Source organism: Psittacula echo, assembly GCF_963264785.1.
Source record: "Psittacula echo genome assembly, chromosome: 5".
In the NCBI taxonomy this organism is placed as follows: Eukaryota; Metazoa; Chordata; class Aves; order Psittaciformes; family Psittacidae; genus Psittacula; species Psittacula echo.
In genome coordinates this window covers 48,618,376-48,636,185 of record NC_137739.1, presented here as the reverse complement: position 1 = coordinate 48,636,185, position 17,810 = coordinate 48,618,376, and the positions used below count along the sequence as shown (strand labels likewise).

General features: G+C 39.1%; 1 protein-coding gene across 1 annotated transcript in view; it reads right to left on the bottom strand.

The window, feature by feature from the left end:
- NUBPL (NUBP iron-sulfur cluster assembly factor, mitochondrial) overlaps positions 1 to 17,810 on the bottom strand; it is a gene marked incomplete at its 5' end in the record, with an annotated part of 88,767 nt that extends 70,957 nt beyond the window's left edge. The window contains 4 exon segments of the mRNA XM_080618594.1: positions 10,854 to 10,888; positions 16,227 to 16,374; positions 17,371 to 17,528; positions 17,531 to 17,810. Of these exon segments, the coding sequence (XP_080474720.1) occupies positions 10,854 to 10,888; positions 16,227 to 16,374; positions 17,371 to 17,528; positions 17,531 to 17,810 (621 nt within the window).

Here is a 17,810-nt window from a genome sequence, read left to right as displayed (position 1 = left end):
AAGTATATTCTGTGGCATCACAATCAGTTTGGGTTTTCTTGTTGGGGTTTTTTTGGTTTGGGGTTTGGCTTTGTTTTGGGGTCGTTTTTTGTCTTTTTTGGGGGGGTTGTTTGTTTGTTGGGGGGTCTGGGTTTGTTTGGTTTGGGTTTAGTTGGTTGGGTTTGGCGGGTTTTTTTGTTGTTTGTTTGTTTGTTAACAGAAATGCACCTGGATTAAAACCCCAGGTATTCAGGCCACCACTTCTGAATAATTCTGAATTTTAAATAAGATACCGAAACCAACTCATAGAAGCCTAGATACCCCAGAAGCAGGACTGGCCCTTTTTACTACAACATACATAATAATTCAAGTTTGGAGAGTTTTATGTGGTGGTTGCTTTCTTCTTTTTTTTTTCCTTGTTCTCTTTTTTTCACTCTGTTGATACTGAACCATGAAGAAATCCTTAACAGCTGAACAATTTAAAGTGTTAAATTTACCTAATATAAGCCAAATGCATCTTAAATTTTACAACCGAGAAGTAAAAACTGCATTACCATATATAAGCTATGTACTTTCAAAAATAAGTTTTTACTACAAAAATCAACCAAATTTGGGTTCAATTACTCAAAATACTTTTTTATAGAAGAGAGCAAAGCATGTGTAATTATATGAATTAATTTAGATTTTTTTAACAATACTTTCTTTGTATAACCTTATTAAAACTATTACAAAATGTTCAGGAGTTGCTCCGACACATTATTCTATTTTTTGCCTACTGTATGAAAACTGCAATTTCAAAAAGATTGAAAAGACCCATTTTTGTGTTAGATTTCAAAGACACCAACAACAGTATTAGAGCTTCTTTGTTCTTGCACAAAATGCATATTTTAACAGATCAGAAAGATTCATGACTCAATCCCTTTATCTGTACCAGCAGCTAATCAAACCCATCAAAACATCATCTAGGGGCTGTACCACATAATTTCTTCTCAAATAAAAGTAAATATTTGCAGAAAAACCTACATGGTGTTTTAAACCTGACTGACATAGTTTCCCTCAATTTTTTGAGGGTTTCCCCCCACAGCAAGGATCATGACTACCCACTGACTAACCACAGTGATCTTACAACTCACTACAGTTTTGTTTTCAGCCTGAAGGAACTGAAGATTTAGGATAAACTAGATTAATTAGATTGACTTTGTGACCTTCTGGGCATAATCAGATCTTTACCACTACAGACCACTTATTCCTAAGAGTCAGCAGGAATGTATCTGCAAGCATACCAAATTTCCTGAAATTAAGAATAATGCAGGCACACTGGAGAAAAATATCCCTCAATTACCAAGGAGGAGTTTTCAAATTCAGTTACTACTTCAAACTAAAAAGCTGATCTTTGTTTCAAGCTCATACAATAAATCTGTTTTTTCAAAAAAAGAAAAAAAAAAGAAAAAAATTTTACTCACTTCCTCAAAATTCAGGAAGATGTCCATTTCCCAGATGCATTGCTTTTGTTTGTGGATGTCGTTCAATAAAACAGTTGTCTTCAAATGGAAAAATAATAGATTCTCCAGTTTCTACAACTCATGTTAATGAAAGCAAAAGTGCTCCTGTAAGCATGGTGCTTTCTACAGGATTATAGGAGAAAAGTCTTTTGAAAATTCTTTAAATCACTGGCAGAGCCTCACTAAAGATAGCCTCAGGTATGTTTTTTACTTCACTAAGCAATTGAACGTGTTAAGTCGAAAGAGTTCATATTGCCTAAAAATAGCAGCTTATGCAGAAAGCATCAGCCCAATAAGCTAAGGTTTTCAGTTTTGATTCTCCCAGCTATCCCTCCATTTGCAGTATGTAAGCATCCCTAGAATAGCAGTAACAACCCTTTACTCAAGGTTTAATTATCTTAGAAAAGCATTAATGGCAGCTACCAAGGGATCTTTTAAAACAGGCTCAGCACAGTCCAGATGATCTCTTCCAGCATTTATAATGGTTTAGAACCCCAAGAGACAAAATAATTTTCACACACCTGGATGCTACCACATGAAACTGTTAAGCAGAATTACCAACACCAGATACTTCACATTCTGAGTAATGTTTAATTCAGATGTATGAGTTACAATAATTAAAAAACCCAATTAAATGTTAATAGTGTTTTCACCCATATAACCCACACCTTGTATAAATCTGTACTTCTTTCAAAATAATGCTGTATTGAATCAAACCCTGAAAAACATGCATAACATCAGACAAGCTAGAAAACATCTGGACAGAAGGAACAGATTACAGGGGATCACAAGCAGGAGCAAAAAGGCAACTGAAAAAAAAACCGGGGGAAAAAAAGCTCTAGGATTCCTCTGATGTCCTCTGACATTATTTTGATATACATATACATCTCATACTGATGCTGAATTGCTTTTTTTTCTTAAGTAATACTAGTGTTAGGTAGACAGAAATACGGCACTCAATGCACATCCCAGCAAGTCTAAGTCCCCTGCTTTCAAGTGTTTTTTAGGGCACAGCACACACCACTGCTACAGCCATCCTCAGCATTTTGCAGGAAAAGGATTCAGGTGCAACAACTCCACCATCTTCTAATGACTGCATTTTCACCTTATAAAAATATTTCTATCCTGTGCTATTACATAAACAGCATTCCATCTTTCCAGCTGGCATAGCTATAACCAAGTTCAAAACAGCTTAAGTTAACATTTGCCTTTTTCCCTCCACCTGCCCAGCTGTGGAAAAATCTTTGAATCAATCTTCAAGTTTACTACACTTGGAAAATACTTTCTAGAGACCTGTATTTTAGTTGCCTTATTGCAAGTTCTGAACAGCTTAAACTGATAATGTAACCATTCCCACATGCTTTAATTAAATACTTTCACATTACTGTAAGCTACTGTATGTTTTTCATACACTAAACTAACACATGCAGGATTATCAACCCCTTCATATAAAGTAAGATTCTTAGCGATACTCCATCAGGCAGAGAGAACACAAAACTGGAAATAAATATAGTACTAACACTCTCTTGGCACTCTCTTGGTCTGTTCAGCAAAAAGTATACTTAAACCCTCACTGATGTTCATATCTGCCTTCTTATCAATCCTTTTAAGGCTTCCCCTCTCTCTAGCTAAATGCTCTCTGCCCCCCCAGGCTAAACTACTGCTAGGATTTCTCCTCCTGCTGTGTTGGTGCTAGCTGTCATGGTCTCATCTGACCACTGGTGAGCACAAGACCACAAAAAAAAATAAATTACCATGGTCCTTTATCCTGTATAAGAAGTATAACTCCTCTTCATCTTCTGCTTTTATATTATCAACCATATCATCCTTTTTACTTCATTACCATTAATTTTCTCAACAAGATACTGATTTGCCCCATTAGACCTCTCTAAACATTTCTGACAAATATTCAGCATAAGATACATTTATATAATCACCACATTTCTTATCCCAGTACAAACACAGCAAAGTTTTCATTCCAGTTTAGAAACTTCTCTCACCTACAGTTTTCAGTCACTAGGTACAGATGCTGTATTTACAAGAAAAACAAATGCTTCATCAATAGATAAAGAAGATATTCTTGCATAAATCCCTTAAAGATGGGAATCCTACAGCTTCGTTTTGTGCATTGTACAAATCACAGTCATAGATAACCTCACTAAAAAAAATCCTTTCCTTTAACTTCCCTTGCAAAATTCTCAACATAATTAAAGTTCAGTTTAGCCTCTGAACTTGGCCACTGCCTTGTGAGCGACAGAGATGTGCAAGATATTTATAACCAGAATTAATGATTTTCAAGCGCTGAACTTAACTGTAATAAAATCTTTTGGGGAGATAATTAAAATTAAGTTATTGAAGACCCTATCAGACACAGTCCCTCTACACTGGCAGAGAGAGGTCTTATTAAAAAAAAAAAAAAAAAAAAACCCAGTAAATTTTGCCTCCTTTGCTTTTCCTTATGCAGATTCAAAATTATTTAATTGCTATTGGTTGTATTCTTAGGCAGAGGAGTTTTACTACACCTGGTCCTTGTACAGATGACACAGGCCCACACTAATGACAAAATTATCCATATCCTTCCTCCTGTTAACTATATCAGCAAACACTTAAGAGTTGTTTGGTCTCTCTAATATACCTTCTTTATGCAGGTTCCCCTTTTTGTCTTTCAGGTAATACTAACTATGAAATCAATTACGTTTTCCAGTAACAGGTTTTTCAACCAAACGCAACCAGTTCCATTCATATATCACAGAGGACCTCCCCACACACAATACTGTGTTCAGGGGAGAATCTGGTGACATTCATTGATTTCTTCCAAGTTGCCAAATGCTTTATTGAGGAACAAGGCTGACAAAAGACTTTATGCCAACATAGAAAGAAGAAAAAAAAAAAGAAACAGAAAAAAAATAGTTCACAAAAAAGCTACTATAAATAGTGGTTACTTAACATAGTCTACGTTAGTGCTAAACATCCAGAGACTCTTTGACAGCATTAATTTACTTATTTTACTTATTTTTACTTATTTTACTAATTTTTTTAAATACTTGTTAGGGCATATGTATCCCCACTGGACATTATTGGATATTTTACTTTGAAATAAACTCTGCAGACTTCCAGAATTCCCTGGTGTTCATCCTGGAGGGGGGTAAAGGCACAGGTTAATGACATATCATTCCATATGGTGAAGGATTCCCTACACTAGAAGTGCTCCCAGGATTTAGCACCTGCAGCCCATTCTGAAGACAGAAAAAACAGCTTTGATAAATGAAAGTGCCAGTTATTTTTAAAGCTGGTGATCTTAATCCATCACCAGGACTCTCAATTTACCCTTTTAATTTCATTATAGACTTAGAGCTAATCCCAAACTGCAAGCAGCAACACACAGGACAAAAGAGAACTTAAAATCAGGATAGGCTCTAGGTTCCTCGTTTGACATACTGACACACTGAATACCCATCTTTTAATCCCTAATTCTCTAACTCTTTCAACTGCACGCTATTTAAGTGCCTAGCTGTAAATTGGATTAAAGCCAATAAAGTACCTCTGCAGTTTCCTAAGTCTGTATGCTAGAAATGTAGACTTGTTTTAAACACTCACTCTTCCACTGGTTTGAAAGCCTTTTTCCTTCATATGAAGATCATCTAATTTTCTGCCAGCTACAGAACTTCTCTGGCACTTTTTCCACAAAAGGCTGCAGTAACTCCTAGTCAGTTTTCTGAATAATCAGACACCAGGAATTCAACCTCTTTTGGCCTTCTTGCACATTATGTCTCACAGAATCATAGAATAGTTTGGGTTGGAAGGGCCCTTCAAGAGTATCTAGTTCCAACCCCCTGCCAAGGCAGGGACACCTTACACTATACCAGGCTGCTCAAATCAGGGGCATCCACAACTTGTCTGGGCAACCTGTTCAAGTGCCTCACCACTCTCACAGGGAAGAATTTCTTCCTAATATTTAATCTATATCCACCCTCTTTCAGCATGAAGCTCTTGCCCCTTGTCCTATCCCTACATGCCCTTGTAAAAAGTCCCTCTCTGGATTTCTTGTCAGCCCCCTTTAGTTACTAGGAGGCTACTTTAAAGTCTCCCCAGAGCCATCTCTTCTTCCTATTGAAAAATAACAGACAGCACAATTTTACAAATAAATTACCAAAATGCAAAACAGAATCCCAAACATTACCACATCTGAACAAGATGCCTCACCGCTTTCACAGCATGCAAAATCATTGTAAACTTGCTCCACCCTTCACATCAATCTCTGACATCTGAACTAGGCTTTCAATGACTTGAAGACTCAGGATGCAGGTAATACTGACTCAGGATTGCAGGTACCTACATGCAATGCTTCAAAAATGTTTTATTTTATTCAAATGAATGTATGCTTAATTTGAGAATTATTTTTTTTTTTACTTTTTTAGTCGCCTGTGTTTAAAAATATTTTAAATTTTACTCATTTTTTACTTGGAAAACAGTAAGATTTTTCAAGCTTTCTTCTCTCATTTTCTCAGCTGATCTAGAAGCTGACCTGTCATTGCAAAATAACCCAAATCAATTCTAACTGGCATCTCCAGCTTTATTGACACTTTTTAGCATTAAGTAACAAGCATGCATACCTTATCTATAGCAATTAAAGTCTTCTGATTCACTAAGCAACAAAGGTTAAGAAATCAAACCCTAATAATTAGGAAAGCTGCACAGGAGAAGGACAAAACAGGTCAGAACTTGCCTTCATTCTACAATTATTCAGTGAAGGAGCCCATTATTGCCTAAATTCTTCTAGACTTGTTTGTTCCCCCCATATGGATTTTTTTTCCTTACCAGAAAAAAATGTATATACATTACCTATTAATGCAGCAATTCAGTATTATCCTGTATACAAACAGTTTAATTGCAAGAACTAAATATTTGAAAAAAGCTGGAATGTAAGGAAAATAGGCTGAGTGGATTTTGAGTAGCTTCAAAATTAATGTGTGTTGTTTGATTAAATATGCAGTTTGAAATAATTAAAACTGATTTTATTACCACAACAGTGAATTTACACGAAGACTCTGCTCACAACTACATAATGTCTATGCTATAACCTACTATGCATTAGTGAGAAACCTCTTAACCATGTAAGCACATAGTAGGTTGATATACACACGAGTTTCCTGCTTCGAAAATAAAGACAAACCCTGCGTTGTGACATTTTGACTGTGATATTGTTTGAATAAGTGTTTTTTATGTAGCTAATCATCAACTTTCTCCAGCTTTATTTACATCACAAGACAATGCGTTTGGCCTTTCAGTACCGGAGGTTAAACGAAACGCCAGGGCAGAAGGACCCTGCTCGGCCTCCCGCACTCCCCCTGCTGCCAGCCTGCCCTGACCGCCTGCACGCGGACGCAAACATGGATGATCTTCCATTTGAAATACTACGTTGCTCAGCAACCAGTGGGTTTGCTTGAGAAAACAAAGGCCACTCCCTAAGATAACTCACACGTGTATTTCAAATTTTGTATTTCAAATGTTGGTCCTCGTCAGCTTGACCTAGTAATCCCCTGACAAAGAGTTAGGCTGGAATAGTTAGAAATGATGCATTTAACCACGTCCCCCACTACTGCAAGCAGAAGTCACTTGCTTACGCCTACATGCTAATTTTTTCCTTATGGTGTTACTTGCTCCTCTGTCCTTTGCAACGTAAAAACCATTTCATCCGATAGGGAAAAATGTAAATCTTCCTGGAAAGAAAAGGAGAGTCAAAGGAAATCTGACTGGGGAGCTTGCCTAACAGTGACAGCACAAGCATGCAGCCTCCCAACTGGATTTTTGCCATCCTTAGTCATGCACAGCTGGTGTTTGCTCACTAAAATACTCTGTTCATAAACAAGCAATCTCTATCCTATTATTGCTGCCATCTATTAATTCAACTTGTTTCTACTATAATAAATTGTCTCTGGCCAGGCAACTTTCATAAACAGTCATTCTAGTCTGAATATGAATCGTCCTGGCATGAAACCCAAAAATTCTTCCCAAGTGCTCCTAGGGGAGCTGCTAGTGCATCAAAAGAATGAGAAGAATCAGCTGTCAAACTACGCAAGCAATTAAAAATAGGACACAAGGGCAAAATTTTAAGTTAACACAAAAAGAACACTGTATAGATTTATAGATTTTGGTACAGGCCCAAGAGCTTACACAATTCTTTCTTAATCCAGCTACAACAGGTAACCCAGGGTACCAAAACCCTAATATTCCATAAAGGGATAAGACATTGCCCTCTAATGCAGGCTTGCTTCCCTGGCACTGCACAAAAAAAACCCAAAAAAACAAACCAAAACAAAACTCTCCCAAAAACCTACTTTGTCTTGGACGTGGTATCTAGGCATCTAAATGAAATCCTGTCTTATTTATTCTGTAACCATGAGGCAAAAATATGCCAAACAGACTGAGCACCAGCATGCAAGTCTTGAACTCCTGAATTCTACTCACAGCTCTGCCAACAACACTGTATGCCAATGACAATGTCCAAGGCTCTGTCGATGCCTTAATATTTCAAACAATCTGTATAGCTGGAAAAGCTTTCACATGAAAAAAAGTGGGGGAAAAAAAAAAAAAACTATCTACATAAACAGTGGGGTTTTGGTTTTTTAACTATATTAAGTAGACTTTTAAGAGACGATGGAAAGAAGCTTTCCTTTATCAAGAGGACAAAATATTCCTTATGCTTTGACTGTTAATCTTCTTTCTTATGACATTATCAAACAACAATACGATGTCACAGATGCTGCTGAAAGCAACAAGAATCTATTCTAATCCAATCTCCTCTGAAAACATATTCCTCAGATATCCCTCACTAGAAAACATTGTTCTCAATAGCCTGTGACCTGTAATCTTAGGAAAAGAACACTTGAAAGATCAGAAGACAACATTATTTTAAAGTCATTTAGCTCTGGTATACTACTTGGTTTGAAAATCTAGTTACAAACACTGAACTTGTAACAGGAAGAGACTATATCTAATGAAGGAAGCACAGATCTGTATTGTCATGGTGACCCACCTTTCTTCATAAGCCCTTTCATTCCTCCTTTAAGCAGTACATCAAGAAACGGTTTCTATAAATCTGTATTTGCCTTATAAGAGACATAAGGACTGTAATGAAGCTGCAGGAGGCTCCTGATGCTCTAATCAACTAACAGCAATATTACTGCTTCCTCAGAAGGGAGGTGAACTTACAATAACAACGAAGGGAAGGAAAACCACATGAAGCTGATGCACAATCAGTAGTTATTAAAAGCAAAATTAAGAGGTCCATTGCTGCATATCTGAGATCAACGAAATTCACTATAAACTTCAGCAGAAGGCACCAATGGACTCTGGAAAACAACCACTTTATTTATTTCACCACAACAAAACAAAATATTACAACTACAACTCAAGAGCACTGGACAATCCCAGCCTGGACCAAGGCCCCAAGATACTACTTTCATAACCTTGACTCACAAAACTTGTGAGCTGAAATCAATGGGAGTATGCAAATAAACACACCAGCAAATTGAAGCCCAAAGATTAAACATAAATATGATGTATGTCATCATTATGTTTTTATATATATATATATATCAATGCATGAACAAACATAGAGTTAAGCTTATTCAATCCACCTGAATTTTGTATTCTCTAACTATACAATGTACAATTGCACCAAGGCAGCAGCTTGCCAGCTTGTGACCATCAGCGTATGCAAGTCACAGCTATGTCATCAATTTCAGCTGCTCTTCACTGATTAACATCCTCCAGATGCTGGCCTCCAATTTCATACCACTACATAATCATAACATCAGAAATTACTAGCTTATTCTGTGTTTATTTAACTTCACTGGCTCAATTTAATTTAAAATTATTTCTCAGTCCCTGATTTTCCAAATAACTCCAGCAACAACCTCTTCACTCATTCTAGACTATGGTCTCTCTTATTTGTGTGCTTTACAAGTGTTTCAATGGGCTACTGAAGCAGTGTATCACATTATTATGTTTAAAGACAGATACTTGACTCCTAACAAAGGGCAGAATCCCAAAACTTGCGTATGTCAGAATTACTGAGAGATGCTTTATCTAAACATGAACAATGCACAAAACTGGATGTTTGAAAAGTATCAGGCACAATTCTAAAAACAATTAAACTGGTACAGAAAGTTATGTGCAATTAGTTGACATGGTTTCCGTGGAACTACTCAATGACCCTGACACAATACAGATCACATTGCAGGATCACATTCATTCTGTAAAAGTATTACAGCAAATGCCATGTTTTAAAGTTAATTAGAAGGAACCATTCAAGCAGCTTTGCTTTTCGAGATGATAGATTTTTCTCTGAAATCAAATTACTCCAGCAGCCTATTTAAAACACAGAATTAAAAACTGTGAAATATCAAGATCAGATGCTATTACAAACAGTACATATTTCATATAACAGCTTTAAACACTCCCTTATCAAGTATGTCTGAGTTTATGGACTTTTTTTTAAACCTATTATAAAATTCCTAGAGCAAGTGTGCAGATCTCATATAAACCTCACTCCCTCTACCTGTTTTCTTTTACTCATCTTTTGCAAGAAAAGATGCTACCTTTAAAGTACCTGAGGATACTTTCTATTTAATTAATGCTTTACAAGTACAAAATATGCATTATATACTACACCCTTACACAGAAAGTGAAGCTTGCTTCCAAGTTTACCTCTGTGGCAATAAACGTACAAAATGGCACTACTCCCAGTTTACAGCAGTGGGTGGACAGAACAAAGAGCTGCTGGTTTTATACTTGAATGATTCCCACTGTCCATTTATAGTCCAAATAACAGTTTGAACAATACCAAACTGGCCAACAATATTTTGTCACTCAAATAATGTATTTCCAAGCTCTAGGGAAGATACACAGCTCTTTTCCCTCTCAGCTGTTTATTTATAAAGTTTATTTACACATTAATTTCTCCAGAAAAAGTGAATCTTTACAGCTGTAAAAAATGTTTTGGATACCATCCAGCACTTACTCATATTTTTTTCAACTTAGTGCTCTGAAGTGATAGAGTTTAATTATTTATTATGTGTGTCCAACCTGCACAAACATCCTCTACTATGCCTACACAGCCTTGCAGAACTGCAGTTGAACTTAAGAGATACACAAGGGAAAGGACACACAAACCCAGATGAAGGATGAGAGCTACTAAGTCATTCATGGTACTGATAAAATAAAAACAAATAAACTCAAAGGTCCATGAAAAACATGTAAAGAAATTAACTGTCAGAGTAAATACTTAATGCATGCGACTGCCGCCAGCAGTAACCATTTTAATTATGACACACATGCTTGTTTCACATTAATTAGATGTTCACCTACCGGATCATTTGCTGCTAGGGCGAGGGCTATATTTACTGCAAGAAGGAGGAAAAAAAATAATTAGGCGCAAGAAAATTTAATTCTTAAGTATTACCATTGCTATCAATGTTATCACCACTAACAAGATAAAAAACAAGATACATACTTAATCATTGCATTCATCATCTTGGCTCTTAGCTGGTTGCACCTCTACAATATTGCTAGTTTAAGTGGCAGCAGCACCCCCATCTCACTCCATGTTTGCTAACAGGCTAACATACTCAAGCTCATCTGCAACAATTTGCAAATTCTGAGTTTCTAGAGTACACTGAAAAATAAAAATACAATCTAAGTATTTTGCCAAAGGATAACATTAGGAAACAAAATTCTGAGGTACCCACTCGACTTTTGAAAAGTGGACACTATAAAATAACCCTACCAACAGTAACCCTCACCACCACCTCTAGTGAACTTTCTTAGAACTAGAAATTAGGTAAGTATTGATCTACACTATCAAAGTACAATGACCAGAGACATGATCATACCCCTTTTTTTGATTTCTTATGGCATATTAAACACGGATATTTTCTGGAATAATGTGTAATGCTTTTCACTTGATTTTTATGTCAGAAAACAAAATCTCATTTATCCTGAGAGCATCTGTAACAACTAAAGAAACAGAAAAGCAGGGTGAAGCAAGTAAAAAGACTGTGAGTTTGCTTACAGCTTTTACATTTCCATCAATACTTAACTCCCATAACTAAAAAACACACATAAAAAATGCTATCTTTTAATTGCTCAGGAGCTTCAATTATATTGGAAAACATCTTATTAAGCTTCAGCATAATAAAACAGTAATTGTGTTAATCCAAGCAGTAACATGTTTTAAAAGAAGGGGAAAAAAAAAAAAAAAACAAACAAACCACAAAACACAACAGAAAATACACCACCAGACACACACTTCTTTCTTAGGTAACATCTTTTCTTTTCTTTACACATTGCTGTGTATCAGCCCACAGAACCTTTTAAGAAAGGCAAACTGAGTCAGCCTTGTTCTGTGGAAAAGTATGAAGGTGCTGAGAACAAGCTAGGGACCCAGATTCCACCTTAAAAAACCTGGTATTGAGAAAGATAAGTTCCTTTAAACAAAATGGTGAGAAGATGAACAAAGAAAATCTCCCTAAGAGGCACACAGCCTCTGTTTACTCCTAAGCTGAGAAAGCATATAGATTTTATTCTTCAGCTTGCTATTTAAACAGATGTTTGATTAACCATTCCCTGAATTGATCAGTGGAAAATTAATCCTCTGAAACTTGGAGACCAATCTACAAATCACAGATAACAAGAAAAAACAACAAAACAGTAATAAATAAAAAAAGAAAAAAAATAAATCAACTGCAGCTTATGTCTGAAGGGGCACAAAGGAAGCAAGCTGTTCCACACACTGTCTTAAAACCACTTTCTGCATCCATCGTCTTCCTACAAAATTACCATGGGTGAAAATTAAAGTACGATCCACAATACTTCGTCAATAAAAGATATTTGATTATCAAAGGGAAAGATGGGACACAGCAGTAATAATTTAGTGGGAAAACCTGAGGTTTTTAGCTTGATATCTAGCTGGACACCTCATCTTCTCTGTTAAATCCCACCTGATTCTTGCACTCTGTTGTCTTTGTATTACCACCAGTTCCAAGAGGGTGCAGAGACACAATATAGGACCTAACCTGACCTTGACACGCTTATGAGGTGAGCTGATGCCAACCTTACGAAGTTTAACCATGACAAGTGCAAGGTCCTCCACCTGGGTCGGAGCAATCCCAGGCACGGCTACAGGTTGGGCAGAGAAGAGATTCAGAGCAGCCCTGCAGAGAAGGACTTGGGGGTGTTGGTCGATGAGAAAATGAACATGAGTCGGCTTCAGTGTGGGCTCGCAGCCCAGAAAGCCAACCGTATCCTGGGCTGCATCAAAAGGAGCGTGACCAGCAGGTCGAAGGAGGTGATCCTGACTCTCTACTCTGCTCTCGTGAGACCTCACTTGGAGTACTGTGTGCAGTTCTGGTGTCCTCAACATAAAAAGGACATGGAACTGTTGGGACAAGTCCAGAGGAGGGCCACGAGGATGATCAGTGGACTGGAGCACCTCCCGTATGAAGACAGACTGAGAAAGTTGGGGCTGTTCAGCCTGGAGAAGAGAAGGCTGCGTGGAGACCTCATAGCAGCCTTCCAGTATCTGAAGGGGGCCTACAAGGATGCTGGGGAGGGACTGTTCATCAGGGACTGTAGTGACAGGACAAGGGGTAACGGGTTCAAACTTCAACAGGGGAAGTTTAGATTGGATATAGGAAGAAGTTCTTTACTGTAAGGCTGCTGAGGCACTGGAATGGGTTGCCCAGGGAGGTTGTGAATGCTTCATCCCTGGCAGTGTTCAAGGCCAGGTTGGACAAAGCCTTGGCTGACACTGTTTAGTGTGAGGTGTCCCTGCCCATGGCAGGAGGGTTGGAACTAGATGATCTTAAGGTCCTTTCCAACCCTAGCTATTCTATGATTCTATGTTGGCCCTAACAAGTAAGTTTCCATAACCAGGAGTCCAGAAAAGCAGAGCAGATACATTCCTGAAGTTCAATATAACCTTTTTTTTTTTTTTAAATTATTTTTTAAAACTTCACAGCAATCTCCAAGAACAGTCGGCAGGGTATCTCCATCCATGCTAAGCCAGCCAACCAGTATGAAAAATGATGCACAAGGAGATGTCCTGAAATCAGTACAAGTCTGAGAACGGTTTTTTTTTTTCATTTTGGACTTTGTAACTTCAAAATCCAAACCAGCCTAGGAATAGCACAGTTGAATTCTCAGAACACTGAACTAACAGTACAAATAAAACTTCTTGGCCCATAATCAGACATGTACAGAGGCTGCTGAACGTGTGTCTACATCTGTGACATGGTTAATCTGCATCATCAGTAAGATACCTATAACTAAGACGAACTCTCTGAAAGATAACTTTCAATACTTACATCTTATTGTAAGTGGATTTTAGAAACAGAGTATCTTTTTTTTTTTTAACAAGTAAGGAAAGCACAGAATCAAAGAAACATGACATCAGTCCTGGAAAAGAATGAACTAACAGTATCAGCACCTTCGCCAAAGCCTGGACTTGTGTCTGGGTTGGTCAGGCGAACAGGTGGATTTGAGCATTTACCTTGAAAAAGTGAGTTTCAGTATGAGCACACCCTACATGCAGAATAAAAACATGAAAGAGAAAGAATAAATAAATAAAATACAGTTAATACTGCTGGGGGAACATAAACAATAAGCAAACAAAAATAAAACAAACAAAAAAACCCCACCAACATTTGGCCAGATGGAATAAATACAACAGAAACTTCACAGGAAAGATACAGGGAACAAACATACTAACACATTAGGCAAACAAAAAGCAACAAAAAATCAACCAAAATTTTTAAACATGCATTAAATATTCTTTTAATAATTGACTACATTGATTTCAGAAAACCCAAAAATGCTAGAAGCAACAGAGAATACAATATGAAAGCTAAATGCAATAGTCACTCATCAGGTTGAAGAATGGCCCTGACAAACCTGACCAGAATGCATACCCACCTGTCCTGAAATGGAGACCTAGAGCAACTGAAATATAAACATAAATGCACTGAAGGAAAGAATATGAAGAGTCTTGACAGTCCTTCTGAGAGATGCAGAAAATAAGACTGATTATATTTTCTGTGATGATTTAGGAATTAGAGGTGCACCTGTCCCTCCTTTCAAGTCCTGCTCTTGAAATGAGTCAGCAGAGTTGTCACCAAACATGTTTCCCACAACCCTCCATTACGAAGAACATCATTCTAAGTACATCCTTCAGCAATGATGCCATGCAATACTTTTTGCTAATGAGTGATTTGATCTTCAGCTGCTCATTCAAACCATGATATATATTCTCATTTTAATAAACAGGAATCTAGACTTGTTCTCAATATTACAAATGAATATGCTCCGTAACAAAAGGCTGTCCAAAACAGCAACATCTGAATGCTTCATTTACATTTCAACACTCTTATTTAATGCTTGTCGAACCTCGATTTTTCATTTTTAAATGCATTGTTACGAACTCCCAGCTCAAAGGATTATTAATGACATGCATCATACTTCATGTACAAATTACAGATATGCACAAATTACATGCAGATGCCAGTTAGCAGAACTTAAATTAGCACATTTTCTTGCAGACACAAGGAGGATAATCTGAATTTACTTTTCAAACTACATTCATTTTGTAAATTGTTGGTTTATAAGCAGATATTTGGTATTTTCAGTAACCTGAAACAACCAGCATATTAATTATAACCATCAACAAAAAGGTACATTATTAAGAAATGCAAGTCTTGACTGTTTTGCATGGTTTTGTTCAGCTACATGTATCCTATGACTAGGACAGTATATATGTCTATCCTATGTACAGAAAGAAATAATTTCCGCTTTGTTTTTTTTTAAGTACAGTTACTCTTACTATGGATGTTTGCTGTTCTAGTATTTTTTTCCTTTTTCAGACAGTCCTTTTAAAGCATGGCTGAAGTACAAACCAAAAAATGAGAAATAATAGCTATATCAATGTGTTTATCACAGCAAATTGAGATAACATTCAACTAAAGAATGACTCTTTTCCGATCTAGATGCTAAGGAAGAGCTTTTTACACAAATTTCTAACACTTTACAAAGATCTTTTCAAACACGTTTACCTTCAACGTCATCTTTAAATTCAAGTAAATTTCTGAAGTTCTGGTAACCCGTGTACTACCTTGCTCTACCACCTAGGAACTGCACAGTTATAGAAAAATTGATTCAGCACCTAATGGTGGGGCTGAGAGAGGAGTTAAAGGTGCTTCACAAGGCTTTGATCAGTTTGTGTGACTTATAACCACTGCTTCACCTTTTGTTTATGAAATGCGTACAGAAGTAGTTGAGATAATTGGACAGAGACTCGATTTTTAAACCTTCTAAATATCAGTATCCCCTACAGAGCACATGACTTTGCCAACATAGCACAGAAGAGCACTCTACAGGCACACCTACATTGCTAGGGAAGAAGGAACAGTATCACTGCATCAGCATATGATACCCTCCACCTGAGCTTACATCACTTAAGAAAGCAAGCTGTCCTGGGACAGCACTGCACTCTTAGGAAGATACTGCTTCAAAACTGTCTGCTCAATTTGCATCTCATTTAAAGCCAATACCTTGGTACCCAGAGAGATTCTCAATGGCTGCAATGGGACTTAACAGAGGTGAACGGCTGTGTCAGTGGGACTCAATTCCAAGGTAATTGACAAGTACCCAAATATTCCAGAATGTTCGAAGTAAACAAACAAATCTTACCTGCTGCTGTTGATTTTCCAACTCCCCCTTTTCCAGAAGCCAAGACCACCACCTGCTTCACTCCTTCTATGGGCTTCTGTTTCGGCAGCCCGCGTGACAGGATCCGGGCACGTTTGTCCCTTAGAGCCTCATCCCTGGAGCCTGAGGACTAACAAAACCAGAAACCAAGGGAATACAAATGCACCACCCTGCAGTTCTCGCTGAGAAAGCTGACAGGGAAGAACCCACCTGCACGCTAAGAAATTTTCACTGCGGGTCCAAAACCACGTAGTTTCTCCTAAATGCAGCCTGTTTCACAGGCAGGCTGGCCGGAATGGGGCCTGCTTAAAAATCACCCCAGCGGGCATTTTCTTTAGACAAACAGTTAAATATGATCTTAACACAAGTAATAAACAAATAAACAAACAAACAAAAATGGCTTGTGTTAAAATAAACCAAAGCACCACTTAAAAAGTTGGAATCTTTAAAAAACAGGCTAGACCTAGCTGTCCTTTTACGTTACAGTTGCTTCAAGCACGACTCTCAGATCTAAAAACGAAGACAGCGAAGCACTGGGTGCTGAGCCGCCGACGGAGCCAAGGCAGCTCTCCAGAAAGCTGTCCCTCCTAAGCCGTGGCAGAGGCATCTGTGCGAGTGCCGGTTCGCTGCTTCAAGTCCCCCCGAGCCGTTATTTCGGAAGAGGTCCACGACAGCTCTTCTGCACCCTGCGGGCACTCCGCACGACAGGAGTCTGCACCGATACTGGCAGCATCCCACCCGCTACCCGGAGGCCCAGTTCTACCACCACCACAGGTGGCGCGCGACTCCACAGAACTGACCCGGGTCCAGGCAAAAACCAGACGGACTCGCGTTCCCCTGCTCCGTCCCGCCATTTCAGCCGAAGACCGCCCCGCGCCACTAACGCTGCAGCGGCCGTACCCCCACAGCACGGAGCAGCTGCTGAACCGCCTGCGCCGCGGCACAGCACGACAGGGCACCTCGAGCGGATCTGGGCCGCAATGTCCTCCTGCCTCCTGGGCCCCCGGGAATCCCCCTCAAACCCACGGACAGCCCGACCCTTCACGACCGGCAGGCAGGGCCATCCCGCTCCCCTTCCGCCCCAGGGCGAGCCCGGCGCACGGCGCAGAGCTCACGCTTCACTCACCACGGAGTCGGCAAACTGAGCGGTGCAAACGGCGGGTCCGCGGCCTGAGTGACGCCGCGGCGTCGCTGGAGTCCTCCCGCCGCTGAAAGGGAAGCTGGCAGCCCGCAGTGCCCAGCGCCAAGCGGAAGCCCCCATACCCGCCGCCGGCCCGCCCCGGCGCGCTGAGATGGCGCCGTGTCGCCGCGCGTCGGCCCGCCCCTTAAGCCTGGCCGGGCTTCTGTTAGCGGACCCATCAGGCTCTGGGATCGAGGAGACCGTGCTGGAGGTGGAGGGTTTTGTGGTGAGAGAACGGCTGCGGTTGCGAGCCTCAATGGAGACCAGCGCCTTCCCGAATAGAGTGCTGAGCGGTGGCACTGTAAAACAGCCGCAGCACAAGAAAGCAGCTCTCTGCCGCTGTCTGTAAGAAAACTGGGCCCAAGGGGAAAATACCGGGTGACCAT